The sequence below is a fragment of the Scyliorhinus torazame genome, chromosome 30 (genome assembly GCF_047496885.1).
Source record: "Scyliorhinus torazame isolate Kashiwa2021f chromosome 30, sScyTor2.1, whole genome shotgun sequence".
NCBI classification, from domain to species: domain Eukaryota; kingdom Metazoa; phylum Chordata; class Chondrichthyes; order Carcharhiniformes; family Scyliorhinidae; genus Scyliorhinus; species Scyliorhinus torazame.
The window spans coordinates 12,497,514-12,515,672 of NC_092736.1; the positions used below are offsets into that span (position 1 = coordinate 12,497,514).

The following is an 18,159-nucleotide window of genomic DNA, read 5'->3' on the forward strand; positions in this document are numbered from 1 at the left end:
TTTCCTTAATTGGGTTTTGCTGCACATATGAAATGAAATGAAATTATGAAAACAAATTATCAACTACAAAGAGATTGAAATCATTATTCGTCCCCCACCTTGGTGCACTGTGCAAATCAATATCCTGATGTTCAAACTTTCAACTAAAAAATGAAATATGAGTGCATTTAACGGGGAGTCGGCATCCATTTACCTGCGGCTGTGACATGTTGCACTGCTGCAAATGTTCCTGTGGGTGGGAAGCCTCACGGCGGTTCAACGGTTGCTTGGTACCATCAGACCTACAGTTACAGAAGCAAAATAAGTGGTTATAAATAATAATTTTAGATTAAATTTCAGTCAAATTGGAACAGTTTGAACCAGCATGTGCAGTAACCCAAAGTGCAGTCACTGATGGTTAGAATCAAACCTCATTATCACCTTTGAAGCAAGAACATGTTTTTGGGATGGAGATGCAAGCACAGGTCTTGCTACAGTTTTGACGAGTCACATCCGATATTTTATTGTTACCATAGCTCAGTGACAGCACACTTGCCTCTGAATCACATGGTTCTATTTCAAGTCCCATTCAAGGGCTTGAATGCAAAAATTAAGGCTCACATTCCACTACAGTACTGTGGGAATGCTCTACTGCTGGAGGTCCCATCTTATAGATGAGACGTTGGGCAGCACTCCCGGCGCCGAGGACTGGGGTTCGATCCTGTTCCCGGGTCCCTGTCCATGCCGAGTTTGCACATTCTCCCCGTGCCTGCGTTGGTCTCACCCCCACAAACCAAAGATGTGCAGGGTAGGTGAATTGGTCACGCTAAATTGTCCTTAATTGGAAACATTTTTTAAAAAATAGATGAGAGGTTAAACCAAGGTCTGATCAGCCTGCTCGGTGGCACTATTCCGAAGAACAGTAGGGGAATTATACCTGGGTATTCTGATCAATAATTATTCCTGAATCAATGTCACAAAACAGAATACTTGGTCATTATCACACTGCTGTCTGTGGGAGCTTGCTGTGCACACATTACAAGAGCTACTTCACTTCAATAAGTCCTTTGTTGGCCATAAAAGCAAGACATCCGGTGGTCAGTTGTAACAAATGCAAGCCTTTTTTTACTTTCAGTTTCCAAATTACAGATCCATTCTATTATGCCAACTTCGGGCGAACACATTCCTGGAGGTTTCATCAAATAACTCACCACCTCACCATCCAAATAGCCTTTCCCCTTCCACTACCAGTTCCCAATCTCCAATATTTTTTAAACAGAAATGTTGAAAAAAAAAATGTTTTAAATGAAAACGCAGAAGATGTTTCTCCTGGATTACACAGCAGCAACGTCCAGAAAATTAAACTTGAATTCCTGGACACTGCAATCCTTGTGGGTTTTGAACCAGAGGTCTATCAACCCAATTGTGTAAAATAATTAAAACTATTCAAAGATCTAGTCTTGGAAGCAGGAACAAGAAGCATGAATTGTGAAGAAAAGATTCTGATTGACAAAGGGAGATACTGAACAATGTCAATAGTGAACCCAAGTTCCAGGGGAAAAGAAAGACTTAATTAAAACTATAAGTCATAGCGATCAAGGGTGGATACAGACATCAATAGTAAATACACAGGATTACATAGAATTATAGAGCAGGAACCGACCATTTAATCTGACCCGTCCATTCCCATAATTATGCGCCACTCGATCATTCCCCCTTCGTCCCTGACCGCACCACCTAGCTAACGCTCTATTCTCCTTGCGTCTATTTACCTAACATCCATCAAAATACATAGCCATAGAGTCATTACGGAAGAGAAAAATTCATTCATGGGATGTGGACATCACTGGCTAGGCCAGCATTTATTGCCCATCTCGAATTGCCCTTGAGAAGTGGTGTTGAGCCGCCTTCTTCAATTGCTGCAGTCCATGCGATGTAGATACACTCAGCGCTGAGAGGGCCCCAGGATTTGGACCCAGCAACAATGGAGGGACGGTGATATATTTCCAAGTCAGGATGGTGTGTGGCCTGGAAGGGAAATTCCAGATGGTGGTGTTTCCGTGTCTGCTACCCTGTCCTTCTAGATGGTAGCAGTTGTGGGTTTGGAAGGCACTGTCTAAGGAGCCTTGGGGAGTTTCTGCAGTGCATCTTGTAGGGCACACACTGCTGCCACTGTGTTGGTGGCGAAAGGAATTGATGTTTGTTGATGGGGTGCCATTCATGCGGGCTGCTTTGTCCTGGATTATGTTGAGTTTCTGGAGTGTTGTTGGAGCTGTACGCAACCAGGCAAGCGGAAAGTATTCCATCACACTCCTGACTTGTACCTTGTAGATGGTTGGCAGGTTTTGGGGAGTCAGGTGGTGAGTTACCACCACAGGGCCATTCAACCCATCATGCCAGCGCTCTGTTAACCCATCCAATCAGTCCCACTCCCCGGCTCTATCGCCATAGCCCTGCAAGCTTATTTGCCTCAAGTGCCCATCCAATTTCCTTTTGAAGTCACTGGTCACCTCCACCTCTACTAACCTTGTGACAGCGAGTTCCAGGTTATTACCACTCACTTCATAAAGTTCTTCCTCACATCCCCCTCGCACCTTTTGTCCAAAGCCTTATATCCCAGATCTTGTACCATCAGCTAATGTGAACAAATTTCCTTTACCTCCCTTATTGAAACTGCCAGTCTTGTATTCCTCCAACAAATCTCCCCTCAATCTTCTTAGCTCCAAGAAAAATAACCCAGGCTTCACCAAAGCTTTCAGCTAAAAATCCTACATCTCTGGAACCATCCTGGTAAATCTCCTTTGCATCGTCTCAAGGACCCTCACATCCATACTATCTCCCTCAGATTGATTGTGAGTTCCACATTCTCATCTCGAGTTACTTCTGAATTCTCTATCCGATCATTTTCTGACATTAAGTTAATAACCTCTAGTTTTGCACTTCCCTGCAAGTGAAATCATAATACATCAGCACTTGCTTCGTTCTGATGACAGGAAAGCAGCATCCGAACGTCAACTCTTGAATTAACATGGTTGAAATAATTCTCGTATCCCAGCCACACAAGCATAGACCAACTTGGTGGAATTTTACATTGATTAATGTAAAGTTCTGTACGTTAGTTGCCAGGTTGTGAAACTCATCTCCCCTTCTATTACATTTACAAATGCAATTGTGACATCGCAAACCAATAATGCTGCCTCTCTGACCAGCTTAAAGTCTACCTTCACGGTATGAATCTCAATATTCTTTCATACCTGGACTGCCTGTTCTGATTTGAGGAACGATTTCACAACATCTGCATTAGAGAATGTTTGTAACCAATTTTATTCACTTCCACACAGGTCATTTTTACAATGTGCCCAGCGAGACTGCTCACGTCAAATCCTCTATACAATAGGAAATAGCATTAGCCTTTTAGAATGAAAAATTGTATAAATACAGAAGTTTTGTTCTCTCCCCCCCGCCCCCAGTGCCAAAGTATGACACCAACATGGGAAAGCTATTGAAATGAAACCAAGCTCTCATTGGATTAAAAATCATTTAAAATCCAATCCATTGATTTCTATAGAATTCCTACAGTGCAGGAGGCCGCCATTCAGCCCACTGAGTCTGCACTGACCCTCTGAAAGAGCACCCCACCCAGGTCCACTCCTTCATCCTACCCCCATAGCCCCACCTAACCTACACATCTTTAGACACTAAGGGGTAATTTAGCCTGGCCAATTCACCTAACCTGTACATCTTTGGACTGTAGGAGGAAACCGGAGCACCCAGAGGAAATTCACAGACACGGGAAGAAAGTGCAAACTCCACAGACAGTCACCCAGAAGTGAACCCTGTCTCTGGTGCTGTGAGGCAGCAGTGCCACCCATTAATGGGGGATGTCCACTCCAAGTCACACTGGACATTTGCTAATGGCCAAAATAGAATTCAGAAGGTAGACCAGGAAAGCACGTTTTCCTGAAACAAAGATCAGATAGAAATTCGACTCAAATGCCTCACGGTGCCGAGGACCCTGGTTTGGAGCTGAGGATCCTGCGCATGTGGACATTCTTCCAGTGTCTGTGTGGGTCTCACCCCCATAATCCAAATGTATGCAGGATAGGTGGATTGGACAGAATAAATTGCCCCTTAATTGGGAGAAAAAAAAATTTAATTAAAAAAAACAGAAATCCAACTCAGAAAGAAGGACAAGCAGTCTGACAGAACTTTTTCCTGGTATTTATCATTATCGTGATCATGTGTGTTTTGTGGAAAAGCAATTGTTACAGACCAAAAGTTACAAATCTCACAATTTAAAATGATTGGCAACCTAAAAGGAATTCCTGAACTCAGTTTGAAAGAATGCTCTTGATGCTCGGGGTTTAATTGGAAGATGACAAGTAGATTTTACTTTTGAAGTCCACATGAGAATCAAGTTGTAGAGGGTATGGGCACACTGCATTAGCATCAATTGGCTTGGGCCCTATACGGACCAGCGACAGACTCCGATCACTTTCCCGCATTACAACAGTGATTACACGTCAAAAATACTTTAATAGCTAGAAAGCACTTTGAACGGTCTTGTTGTGAAAAGCACTATATCAATGCAATCTTTATTTTTTTCTTTGCTGATAGAGGTCATTGGATTGGATTTGTTTATTGTCACGTGTACCGAGGTACAGTGAAAAGTATTTTTCTGCGAGCTGCTCAGCAGATTATTAAGCACATGGGAAGGAAAGGGAATAAAAGAAAATACATAATAGAGCAACACAACATATACAATGTAACTACATAAGCACTGGCATCAGATGAAGCATACAGGGTGTAGCGTTAATGAGTGTTAATGAGGTCAGTCCATAAGAGGGTCATTTAGGAGTCTGGTGACAGTGGGGAAGAAGCTGTTTTTGAGTCTGTTCGTGCGTGTTCTCAGACTTCTGTATCTCCTGCCCGATGGAAGAAGTTGGAAGAGTAAGCCAGGTGGGAGGGATCTTTGATTATGCTGCCCACTTTCCCCAGGCAGCGGGAGGTGTAGATGGAGCCAATGGATGGGAGGCAGGTTTGTGTGATGGACTGGGTGGTGTTCATGACTCTCTGAAGTTTCTTGCAGTCCTGGGCCGAGCAGTTGCCATACCAGGCTGTGATGCAGCCCTTTAGGATGCTTTCTGTGGTGCATCTGTAAAAGTTGGTCAGGGTTAATGTGGACATGCGCTGTTGTGCTTTCTTGGTGGCAGCGTCGACGTGGGTGGACCAGGACAGATTTTTGGAGATGTGCACCCCTAGGAATTTGAAACTGCTAACCATCTCCACCTCGGCCCCCTTGATGCTGACAGGGGTGTGTACAGTACTTTGCTTCCTGAAGTCAATGACCAGCTCTTCAGTTTTGCAGGCATTGAGGGAGAGATTGTTGTCGCTACACCACTCCACTAGGTTCTCTATCTCCCACCTGTATTCAGACTCGTCGTTATTAGAGATCCGGCCCACTATGGTCGTATCGTCAGCAAACTTGTAGATGGAGTTGGAACCAAGTTTTGCCACACAGTCGTGTGTACAGTCATGCAGTAAAAGACACTGAATAAACTAAAACCACTTCCTTGTTGGAGCCGCCAAACTGCCCACAAACCTGCACCCTAGGTCCACTAAAATATCCAGGAAGGAAAAAAACTCAGCAGTGCAACACAGTAAGCTTTCCCTCGGGAGCAAATTATAAACTGTTAAGACAAAGGGACAGAAATTTACTTTGCATGCGACTGAGCTACATCCAAAACAATAGAGGCAGTGCAAATCGCAAACAAAAGTTGTCCGAACTTCCAAGTATTGAGCTGTTCAAAGGAACAAGAAATATTTAAAATTAGGTATAAATGCAAGAAATGAATCCTGAGAAGGGCTAGCATTGTTGCTTCACAGCGCCAGGTTCCCATGTTCAATTCATGGCTTGGGTCACTGTCTGTGTGGAGTCTGCACGTTCTCCCCGTGTCTGCAAGGGTTTCCTCCGGGTGCTCTGGTTTCCTCCCACAAGTCCCAAAAGACATGCTGGTAGGTAATTTGGACATAGGGCAGCACGATGGCGCAGTGGTTAGCACTGCTGCCTCACGGCGCTGAGGTCCCGGGTTCGATCCTGGCCCTGGGTCCACTGTCCGTGTGGAGTTAGCACATTATCCCCGTGTCTGCGTGGGTTTCGCCCCCACAACCCAAAAAGATGTGTAGGGTAGGTGAATTGGCCACGCTAAATTGCCCCTTAATTGGAAGAAATGAATTGGGTACTCTAAAATTTATTTATTTTTAAAAGGTAATTTGGACATTCTGAATTCTCCCTCCGTGTACCTGAACAGGTGCCGGAATGTGGCGACTAGGGGCTTTTCACATTAACTTCATTGCAGTGCTAATGTAAGCCTGCTTGTGACAATAAAGATTATTATAAACTACCTGGCACATTTGATAAATGTGGAGATGCTCCTTGGGCCTGCACTTTCCAAACCCACAACCACACCACCACTTGGATGTTCCCCTCCAAATCACTCACTACCTTGACTTGGAAATAGATTGCAATTCCTTCACTGTCGCTGAATCAAAATCCTGGATCTCCCTCCCTAACAGCACGGTGGGTGTGCACACACATCAGGGGCTGCAGCAGTTCAAGAAGGCAACTCACCACAACCTTCTCATAGGCAATTTTAAATGAATTTTATTTAAAGTCGCCTCCAAGAAAGTGTAGAGTGAAAGATGTGCAGAGAAGCAGTCAGCTCTTCAGCGAAAATTGCTGCCAATAATGGTAACCAATTCTCTTTCAAAACGCACCTGCCTGATATTCTTCTGTCCCTCCCTCTGACAGAAATTTGATTCTAGTAAGTTTGCTGAGTTTCATGTTATGTCCAACCCCTTTAACTTCTTGCCACAGCTCCCATAGTAGCTCCAACAGCTCAGCCTGAGCAGCTCCATTTCGTAGAGATTTGGTAAAAAGTCACTCAACACTAACAATATTGTGCTTAATAAATCTTCGCTGGGAAAATAAAGCTCGATATACAACAATTAAATAACAGAATAGTGGGCTATTGAAAGCGTAGAATATTTTTAAAAGTTGCCATAGTCCCAGATGACCATAGACTGCTCTCCACTTTAAGGGAGAGGGCTGACTGGTAGTGATTTAACCGGAGGATCACCACACTTCAGGCAAGGAGCGCAGTCATCAGTAACCTCAGCCGGTATGGGAATTGAACCTATGCTGTTGGCCTTGCTCTGCATCACAAACCATCTGTCCAGCCAACTGAGCAATAAATACATTTATTAGGATAATGATAATGGAGGAAGAAGTGATGGTGAGGGGAGAATAAGAGGGGATGAGAGGGGGAGAATGCATTCTATTGGTGTTAATAATTAACTCCCCATCTACTTAGGCTTTGAATCCAACTCCAGCTTCTACATTCCTGCTTGTTCGCTGGGTGTGCATTCCATTTCCTGGATTATACTGCGGAGTAGCCAAGAAAATCTGAGTTATCATTCTACCTGGATCTATAATATCAGTTTCTCTCCGACATTGTTTAAACACCCATAGCCACCTTTCCCCACAACCACCCAACCTCTCCATTCCCGAGTCTCTCCGTCCCCCCACCATCTCTGCCCCTCTAAGAGAAAGGTAGAGAAGGTAGGAGGGAAATTCAGCACTTTATAACTCCAGTCTTGAATCTGCTCCTCTCAACCATGCTTAGAGAGAGAGAGAACATTTCCACACTTCTTCTGTACAGGAGAGAAAATCCCATTCCCAAACGGTGCTTGCACACCACAAGGCTGCAGGAATTCTGACAATCATTCGGCAGTGAAACGGTTACAAATAATGATATGCAGCCATTTTCTGGAACAGACTTTGCATTCAGAAAAATATTGCACACATTTGTACAGACCTACTAGAAACTAGCTATTTACGATTCAAAGTGCGCTATTCCAAAAATTATGAAAAATTCAAAAATGTTAAACACATTTTACAAGACAAAATAAAAACTGTGTTTTCAATCAGATGGTGAAAGCAGTGATAAACTATTTTTATGAAGTGTTAAAAAAATGGATTACAGATGAAGTATTTAAAGTTCATTAATGAAGTTTATTAATACACTGATGAAGTGCCACCATCTGGTGAATGCAATAACACTGTTCGAAGTTTAACCCCCTCAGTCATGAATGCTCAGTTTGTGACACACACTCCAATTAAACTCAACAAGAAACTTGTATATAATGTCTGTGAATATCAACAGGATGAATATGTGAAAAATATCCTCCTCGTGCCCCACCTCCCCATCACCAGTGTACAATTGAGGGGAAACGGTAAATTGGATATTCCTTTCCATGCCCTTGAAGGAGGTTTTAGGTTTCTACACAGTTGGGAACCCACTTTGCAGACATCAATAACAAAAACTAAATAAATCAGAAAGCAGACTAGCATCAGGCATAGTCCAGAATACAGAGAGGCACAGCAGTTTGGAATTGCCTTGGTAAAATATGGGTGGAATTATTATATCCACTTTCCTCCACCTTCCTCCCCGTTATTCCACTGTGACAAAATCCTGCATATCACAAGAACATGCACACGAAAAACATGCAAGATCACACAAAATATGTAACAGGAATTTAAACGTCCTTCTCAAGCCAGATTTTGAGGGGCAAAGGTCAGCTGGATGGCAATATTTACTTGGAAACTTCAATTTTTCAACAGCTGCATGTACTAAACAAAATTAAAGCTGACATTTCGATCCCATAACTGTTTAATGTGTGCAATCTTGTCAGTGCTGATTTAATTTGGAATTATTTTCTGCAGTTAGTACCGTCTTTTGCAAAGTTCAAAGAGGGGCCAAAGGGCTTTCACCGGAAAGTATGATGGTTGCAATTTTATGCAGAGGTAGCTTCTGTGCGGCAACATCTAACAGTACGAAGGCCATAGGATCCTTGAACCTGCTGCACCATTGAATAAGATCATGGTCTCAATTCCATTTTCCTCCCTGTCCCGCATAATCCATCTCCTAATGCGAACACAACTGTGGAAATAACCAAATGAACCAGAACAATCGAATGGCATTAAAACCCGGCAAAATCTACTCAAAATTACATCTCACTAAAAGACATGACATTTGAATGAAGGTGAATTTAATGTCTTGAAATTTCTCGCCCTAAAATCGTCCTCCAAGCTTGTCCAGACCTACAACCCTTCAGAAACGCTGAAGTACCCCAATTCTGGCCTCTTGGGCATCTCTCGCTTGCATGACCCCCTCATTCACAGTCATGCCTTCAGTTGTCTAGCCGCTAAGCTCTGGAGGTTCCCTCCCTATGCCCCCACCTCTCCTCTTTTAAGACCCTCCCGAAAAGCTACCTCTGACAAGTTTTCAGCCATGCCCAAAATCTCACCCTTTGTTTGGATCGGTGATATTTCTTGGTTCATTTACGCATCCACAAAGCACAGATATTTTTGGATGTCTAAAACACATAATAAATAGGAAGCTGCTGATGAACTCTTTCAGTCTAACATCAGCTCATTATCTTCTCTCCCTGGGTCGTATGTACAAAAAAGCAGCCATTGGCCAGGAAACTTTGGGATAATACAATAAAAATTCCATAATAAATAAATTAAACTAAAGATCAAGATAAAAATAGCTGTCATTTATTCAAAGTCATGGTTCACAAAACTCTCACTCTATATGGCTCACAGCATCTGGATGTCATTTTTCTTCCCAAAAATATACTTTATTCATAAAATTTATCAAAGTACCTTACAAAATATTGACTTGCAAATTACAGAAAGTGCACTAAAATCCAACTCCACTCCATACAGCATGTTCTAATCTGGGCTCCCTCAACACAACTTCAACACTTTCGCTATTCACAATGTACATTCCAGGACAGGTCGACAGCCTCAAGGGCTCTACACAGTTCCCAGCCCCTCGCTGTACTAAATTTATTTGTGCCTCTCCAGCATCTGCCCCAAACTTGTGCATCCCTTGGCACACAGCCCTGTACCTTGGAAAGTGGCAGTATGCAACACTTGGTTGATGATAATTCTTTGCACTGGAAAACCAGCGAGTTTTATTGAGATCAAAGAGCATCTTTCAAGGAGTTGACGATTCTCAAATCGTAGCTGATGGTTATCGGAGTGCATGTCGTCCAGGGCTCCACGCGCGCTACACTGAATGGATCAGCGTGCGTCTACCCTACGCCACCAGGTGTGGGTAACCCGTTGAACCCCATTAGTGATGGGGATTGGGAACTGCAATTATTCCCCATGAACAAGGAATTCCCAGTAAGTGTGGGCCATAAGCTTGTGTTGATTAAGACCCTGCCCTTTGTACACACCGCCCATCACTAAACAAAAATCTTAGTGCATGTCCCTGGGAACAGCCCATAGAGCACAGAGTCCTGCATCACTGAGCTGCTCAGATGAACCTCGGCGAAAACCCTGCACCTCTCTCCAGACCTTCTTTGCAAAGGCATATTTCACAAGGAGGTTCCAGCAGCCAGTTATTCACTGTATAATTGGTCTAACACATTGGTTTCATCCTCTGCCATAATGTCCTATTTTATCAACATAGTTGTGGCAGAGCCAGAATGGCAAGAGGCTCTGTAGTGGCAGAATGGGAAATACTCAAGGTAATCACAATTTGATTATCGACAAGTCATTCTTGAATTATGCAACTCATACTTAATTTGTCCAGACCAGCTATGAATAAATACTGTTTCTACTGCACTGTACCAGAGTTAGGAACAAAAGTTCTATTTGAATAAAGTTTACAAATGCAATTGATTCTCCTTAATGAATACAAATTCCAGGTTTGTCTCCAATGGGCAGTTTTAAATAAGCACTGTTCATGAATGGAGTCAGAGCAGTTAGTCGAAGTGTGTAATAAATCGTGGTCAAATATCTGTAACCAGGTACTTTGCTAAAGAGGGTAACAAATCATTGGGTCTTCATGTGTCTACGGAGACTTGGCAAGAGACTTCAGCATTATACCCAAACAAATGAAATTATCTAACTTTAAAAAAAACACAGCAATGCGAGGGAGCAAATGCGCTTAGATTTCAGAATCCAAACTGAAAAAATCGAATGTGCAGGAAGAGGAATGACAAAAACAGAGAAACAAGGGACCATCTTTCAGCTTTCAATAGACAGATTTCTTGTCGGTCACAGGTTCATTGTGAAAAACTGCTCCTCATCTACTCGGGAGAGTCAGAGGGAATTAGGTTCAACTGATGCACTGTATTGCCAAATCACTGCTCAAAGTTTCTCAAAGTACTTCACGGCCAATTAAATTATTAAATAGAAAAGAAAATTGGCCCAGCCCAAGTTCCACACAATCACAGAAGATACCTGAAATGGTGGGCCTCCCCCCACAAATCCATAAAACAAGTAACACGCTCATTAAAAAAAAAGAAACGGCAGCACTGTTTCTAGGACAGCATGTGGTATGGCAATTTCCCACTCTCCCTCACGGGGGGGGGGGGGGGGGGGGGGGGGGGTCCAGACGATCAAAATGAACGTGTTGCCCAGGTACCTCTTCCTACTTAGATCCAACCCGATCTACATCCCCAATGCCTTTTTCAAAACACTAGACAAACTAATCATGGCGTTCGTATGGGGAAGGGAGGGAGAATGCGAGGATGCCAAAGACGGTCCTACAAAAAACAAAATCCAGGGGGGGATGCTAGCCCTCCCAAACCTACAATTCTACCATTGGGCGGCGACGGCCGAGCGAATAAGGGGATGGATCAAGGAGCCAGAAGCTGAGTGGGTGCGCGTGGAAGAGGCCTCCTGCAAGGGGACCTCCCTCCGGGTCCTCACCACGGTGACACTCCCATCCCCACCCAAAAACACTCCAGCAGCCCGGTGGTTATAGCCACCCTCCAGTCCTGGAACCAACTACAGCAGCAATTTGGCCTGACCAAAATGTCGGACAAAGCTCCCATCTGCAACAACCATAGATTCGCACCAACGTTGACTGACGCCACCTTTAAAAAGTGGGGACAGGTCGGAGGGACACTGACAGTCTGGGGCCTATACACGGACGGCAGGGTCGCAATAATAGACAAACTGACAGAGAAATTCCAGCTAGCCAGGGGGAACAAGCTAAGGTACCTGCAACTCAAAAACTTCCTACGAAAGGAGACAAGGACGTATCCACAACCGCCACGATAGACATTACTGGAAGAGTTACTGGACGCAAGCATCCTAGATAAAGGGAACTGTATAGCGACATGTATTTAAAAAAAAAAAAAAAATTTAGTGTACCCAATTCATTTTTTCCAATTAAGGGGCAATTTAGTGTGTTCAATCCACCGACCTTGCACATCTTTGGGTTGTGGGGGCGAAACCCACGCAAACATGAGGAGAATGTGCAAACTCCACACGGACAGTGACCCAGAGCCGGGATCGAACCTGGGACCTCAGCGCCGTGAGACTGCAGTGCTACCACTGCGCCACCGTGCTGCACTGTATAGCGACATGTATGACCGACTGGTAGAAAGGGCCGACACCATACTGGACGCAACAAGAAAGAAATGGGAGGAGGACCTGGGGATTGAAATAGGGTGGGGACTCTGGAGCGAAGCACTGCATAGGGTCAACTCCATCGCCACGTGCTCAAGGCTTAGTCCGACGCATCTAAAAGTGGTACATAGAGCCCACTTAACAAGAACTCGTATGAGTAGGTTCTTCCCGGAGGTGGAGGATAGATGTGAACGGTGCCAAGGAGGCCCGGCCAACACGCCCACATGTTCTGGTCTTGCCCCAGACTTGCGGGGTACTGGACAGCCTTCTTCGAGGCAATGTCCAAAGTGGTGGGGATGATGGTGGAGTCATGCCCGAAAGTGGCGGTCTTCGGGGTATCAGACCAGCCAGATCTATTTCTGGGGAGGAGGGTGGATGCCCTTGCCTTTACCTCCCTGATCGCCCGCCGTAGAATCCTGTTCAGCTGGCGGTCAGCAGCACCACCCAAAGCTGTAGACTGGCTGTCCGACCTCTCAGAATCTCTCCAAATGGAGAAAATCAAATTCGCCATCCGGAGGGTCAGACGACGGCTTCCACAGAACGTGGGAGCCATTCACCCAATTGTTCCAGGACCTGTTTGTGGCCAACGAACAAGCAGAAGAATAGCCAGGCAGCCAAGAATCAGGGGAAAGTAGCCGAGGCAGGGGAGGGAGAGATAGACCCCGGGGGGTAGCATCTAAACCGAAGAGAACAGAAAGGCGAACCACAGGAGATGGGGAGGGGGGGGCGGGGTGGAAGAGGGCGGAGACAGGGAACAATAGAGGGGAACCAGTGAGGTGGGCGGGGGGGCAAGGGAATGACAGCCAGAAGGAGGGCACGAGAAACAAGAACAAACTTGGCATCTACAGGAGCAGAGAACAAGGAAAATCCGGGCAAAAGACAGGACGAACGGCTGAAGTGGAGGTGATCGCGCGACAACAACGGCAGCGAAAACCGTCCGGGAGAAGCAAGCGACAACACCAACACCAGATCCATTCATGTATTGCCCTCTGTAATTGTTCTGTATTTGTTTCCCCGGCGCTCAAATGTATATGTACCCCCCCCCCCCTACCCCCCCCACACACACACAAACAGATGCCTACGCATGTGCTAAAATCAATACTGCCAATTGTACAGAGCTGTTGTTGAGCTAGCACATAATACCCTACCAGTTATTTTTTTCTAACTTTTTTTTGTGCGTGTTCCCTTCTCTTCTATGTATGCATGTATTCTATTTTGTGTACATAACGGTAAATATACTTTATTCAAAAACCCAATAAAAAACTTCTATAAATTGTTTTTTTTAAATAGAATTGCACAATTCACGCATACACCTCCGAACCCAATAGTTTCAGTCTGCATCTATTTATAAGGGCACAAATTAATCCTCAATTCGCCTGGAAGTCCTCCACCAAGTCACTCACAATTCTAACTTGGAAATATAAATGTAATAAATGGTGATGCCCAAAATTAGTCTTTGCTTACCAACCTTTCACAATTGCTCATTCTTCCATTTGATGAGGCACCTCTTCTGCATCCAGCAACGGCTCATGCCGGCTGGCTGAAATCTGGAATATACAGTTTTGGAAAAACATTCATCCTCCCAGTTTGTAAAGCAGTTCTACCCACCAGCCCATCTTGCTAACAGATTGTGGCAAAAAATTGGCCAGGTACAAGTTTACGCTATTAAGTATTTGCTGCATACCTCTTCAAATCTCAGGGTAGCAAGCTCAGCTAGTGCCCGCGTGCACTAGATGCACAAAGAAATGAGTAAAGCCCTTGAGCAGCCAAACACAGCAACATGAATTGGGACGGAGATTCAATTCCCCTATAAAATCGTTAAAGGTCCAAACCCGGGCTGCACTGATGTACAGAGCTGCTAGACATTTTGCATCAACGGCAACTTAAAAAGCATAATGAGCATGCGAGGTTCTGTCTCCTTATGAACAACTTTAGTCCACCATTGGAAGGAACCTCAAAGCAGCAAACTATATTTAGAAGGGGTGGAGTCACTATGGGCTAGGGCAGATAGCAATTTCATACTTGCAAAAAGGTCAAGATTTATAGTCAGTTCTGGTGCTGTACTATAGCTAGAATAAACAAATTATTCCAGGCTTGTCTGCTTTCTTCCCCCAGAGTTCTATCCAGTGGAATTTAACAAGTCACTTCTCTCAATGAACTGTATGGCAAAAGTCTAAGTTCCAAAAGGTAGCAGCTATTTGAGGCCAACGGGGAAGGAGAATTATTGTACATTGTTTTCTCTTTTACCACTGTGGTAGCGGGGCAGAAGTAGTATGTAAAAAAAAACTGACAATGATGAAGTGGTTTAATACAAAGATGCTAAATTAGTTTTTTTACAATGGGCAACATTAGTGACTCAACTAAGAAATTTCTCACAGTATCAATAAATAGTGTCAGCTTTCAAAGCAGAGAAGCACACAGCAGAGGACTAATTAGCAGAACACTAACAATGCGTCAGTGCAAAAATGATAGCTGCTGATTGTATTACAGCTTGCTCCAATGCACAATTTTACCACAGGCAGTTGGGCTGGCCTATTCTGCAGACTGATGCAGTATTGAGGGCTGCAATGACTCCTTCAAATAGATCAGCAGCAGTATTCTGCAGTCCCAGCAACAAAATACAGGAGGGAATTAATGCTTTGTAGTCATTTTTCCTGATAAAAAAGGGCCGTCTTTCTGCCCTGATGATCTTACACAGTCAGCACTGCCTCTTGAGGCCCATCACTGCAGTTCATTTTAATTCCTTATTCACCAGCAAGGTTAATAAAAGGACCAGGCTGCAACCTCACATTTTCCAATAAGCATGATTAAATTTTCTGCCCCTTCGCACCCCAAACAACAGAATGGCAACTACGAGGACACCCATGGGTCAATACATTACGACAGCACTGTGCACTGAAGTTAAATTACTAAAAACACAAAAGACTACCACTTTCACCGCCAACATACTCACTGAATCATTTATGAGACACATCTGGCTTGAGCACTTCAGAATGTCAGTATTTAAATGGTTACGCAAATATAAATAAAATAGACAGTAAATCCCTCGGTTCCTGTGCAAGTTTAATACAACAAAGAGAACATGGTAAAATAGGGATGCTGGACAAGGGAAAGAGGAGTACACCTGGCAGAGATTTTCAGAGCCAATACTTGCCTGCAAATCCTTGTTGCTGGCTGCCCGTCAGAGCACAGGCAAGTACCACACTTCAGCTGTCACAAAGGAAGATCAAGAATGGACCAAACAACAAAATTCCAGCCTCTTAATGCCACGTCAACAAATCGACAAGTCTCTGGAATTTTGCATGCACTCCTTCAACTGCTAAGTGTTCTCAAGACATACTGTCCGGTCTCATAGTTTCTCCAGCACGGGCACCATGAACAAAGTGCAATGCAGATTTTGCACATAGATCAGTGGACAGATTCTGATGCAGCCACCAAGCACTGTGTCTTCCAGTTAAATTCCTAGACCAATAACAATCCAGTTTCTCCCCACAACTGATAACCGTTTGGCCAATGAGAACTGTTCAGCTGAAATCATTAACATTTTCTATCTGCAGCTGAACATACAAAAAATGCTTCACGCATTCGAATTCCATTTTACAACGCAACTTTAAATTGCAATCATTTTCAACATCTTGGTTCACGCCAACTAAAAATAGAGATCTCAAACTGTATAACTGAATTACAAATAATTAATCAGATTGGCGAGATGCTGAACTGGTATACAAATTGCTTTCACTCAAAGCACATGAAGGAAACAAATGTACGGGTGGGGTCTGATAATTAAATGTCTGTTTGATCCAAATACTAACGAGTCATGGCTTTTATTTCAGCATTTCTTTCTTTAAAATTAACTCCTTTGCAAAATTTGGAAGCAACTTCAAATTAAATTACAATATTCACTGAAGCCACAATAGGATATTGCATCAGTATTAATTGGCTGCAATTGTGCAAGATCAAAATTATTTGACAAACAGCATGCTTTTATCCTGTGCATCACGACAGCGAATTTAACCGGCAAGTAAAATGTACCCTAAACAGTGCGACAGCAGCAACTGTCCATCTCCCGGATTAACAATCTTGCCAACACATTGATTAACCAAACGTGCAAACTGATGGCAAATAATTGGCATCAAAATGTGGGCAATGGAAACAGGCTGGTAAACACCAGAAAAACAGCAACATTTGCCCATACACAAAGTATCTCAAGAAAAATATGTTACCAGCAGATTCCAAGCACAAGATGAGTTTGTTCTCAGACAGAATATTAGTTTTCTCAGTCCTAAAATATATTGAATTAAGGCAATGTGGAAATCTTCTGTTCATATTGTATTGCACAGCTCCTCTAGAATATGGTATTTTGATCTTCAAAAAGATCAGAAACTTACATTTATATGGTGCCAAGAATGCAGTAAAACATCCAAAGACATTTCATAGGAGCATTGTTAAACAAGATTTGACAGTAAGACGTACAAGGAGGTATTAGGAGAGATGCCCAAAAGCTTGCCGAAGAAATAGGTTTCATGAAGTACCTGAGAGGAGGAGAGAGAAGCAGAGAGGTTTAGCAGTGTGGCTTAATTGTTTCAGTTCAGCTTTTAAGTTCTGACAAGGTTTGTGATAGGCCATAAACTATCTTTCTGGGATGTACAGTGCTGAGATCAGTGCTGCAACCAATCCCATAAACTGACAGCCAATGCAGAGGCTTTATCTTTGCCTACACAACAGTGATTACATTGAAAAGTAATTCACTCTTGGATTAGCCCAAGGATGCAATAAGGTACTATACAAGTCCTTTTTTACGTCTGGTGACATAGCATACATTCAGGGGTACTCACCGGAACTAGAATTTTTGATAGCGCGGGCACACACCTCACTCACTTTGTTGACTTGGCACGATAGAGCAGGAATGGTCATTCAAACAGATCATTGTTGCGCTGTACTTCACCTCATTTACTCACCTTCGATTCACATGCCTCACTACCCATAACTAACACAAATCAGCCAATGTCAAATCCTGAAAATTTTAATTGACGTAACATTTTTTTGACAGGAAAGAGTTCCAAGTTTCCACTGCTCAATTTATTTTTAAATTGGTCTCCAGATTATCAATTTTACTTGTGCTCCCTTACTTTACATTCCATCACAGTAACACAATTTCTCTGCACTGTATCAAAATGGTTAAACACTTGAATGAGAACATCCCTCAATATTCTAAACTCAAGGGAATGCAAGCCAGGTTCATGCAACCTGTCCCCTTTCTGGCAAGTCTGTGCTGTACCCCCTCGTCGGGGCTTCCTGGGGTGCAGTGTCAAAAATAATATTAATAGATATGAGCAAGAGTGTGTAACTGAAGCACAACTTCATTCCCTTAATATATTCAAACCCTCATTTAATTTACATGTGAATATTCAATCTCAATTTTGTGTAATTAAATATATATTTTATTCACTCTCATAACCAATAAAGTATTCATGCAAGAAGTTGTCCTTTCTTATTATGTTTTAAGAGCGGGGCACAACCAGTGGGTGGGTTGTGGGTGGGTGTCAGAAGGGTTTGGGATTAAGGGTCGCACAGTCTGTATGCGCCCGGTCTGAGCGCTGGATTTCAGAGTCCTTCTTGTGTAGAATCACAAGATTTTCCTGTCATAGGATCGTGCTGCTCTCCTGAGCAGATATGGTGAG

General features: G+C 43.5%; 1 protein-coding gene across 5 annotated transcripts in view; it reads right to left on the bottom strand.

The window, feature by feature from the left end:
- csk (C-terminal Src kinase) overlaps positions 1-18,159 on the bottom strand; it is a 161,370-nt gene that overhangs the window by 55,918 nt on the left and 87,293 nt on the right. For 3 of the 5 annotated variants that reach the window (XM_072492834.1, XM_072492835.1, XM_072492837.1), the window contains one exon: positions 194-281. In XM_072492834.1, the coding sequence (XP_072348935.1) occupies positions 194-208 (15 nt within the window). In that variant the 5' untranslated portion in view covers positions 209-281. Of the gene's footprint in view, positions 1-193; positions 282-13,946; positions 13,979-15,632; positions 15,879-18,159 lie in introns of those variants that run through there. The other 2 variants (XM_072492836.1, XM_072492833.1) reach the window with 2 other exon arrangements.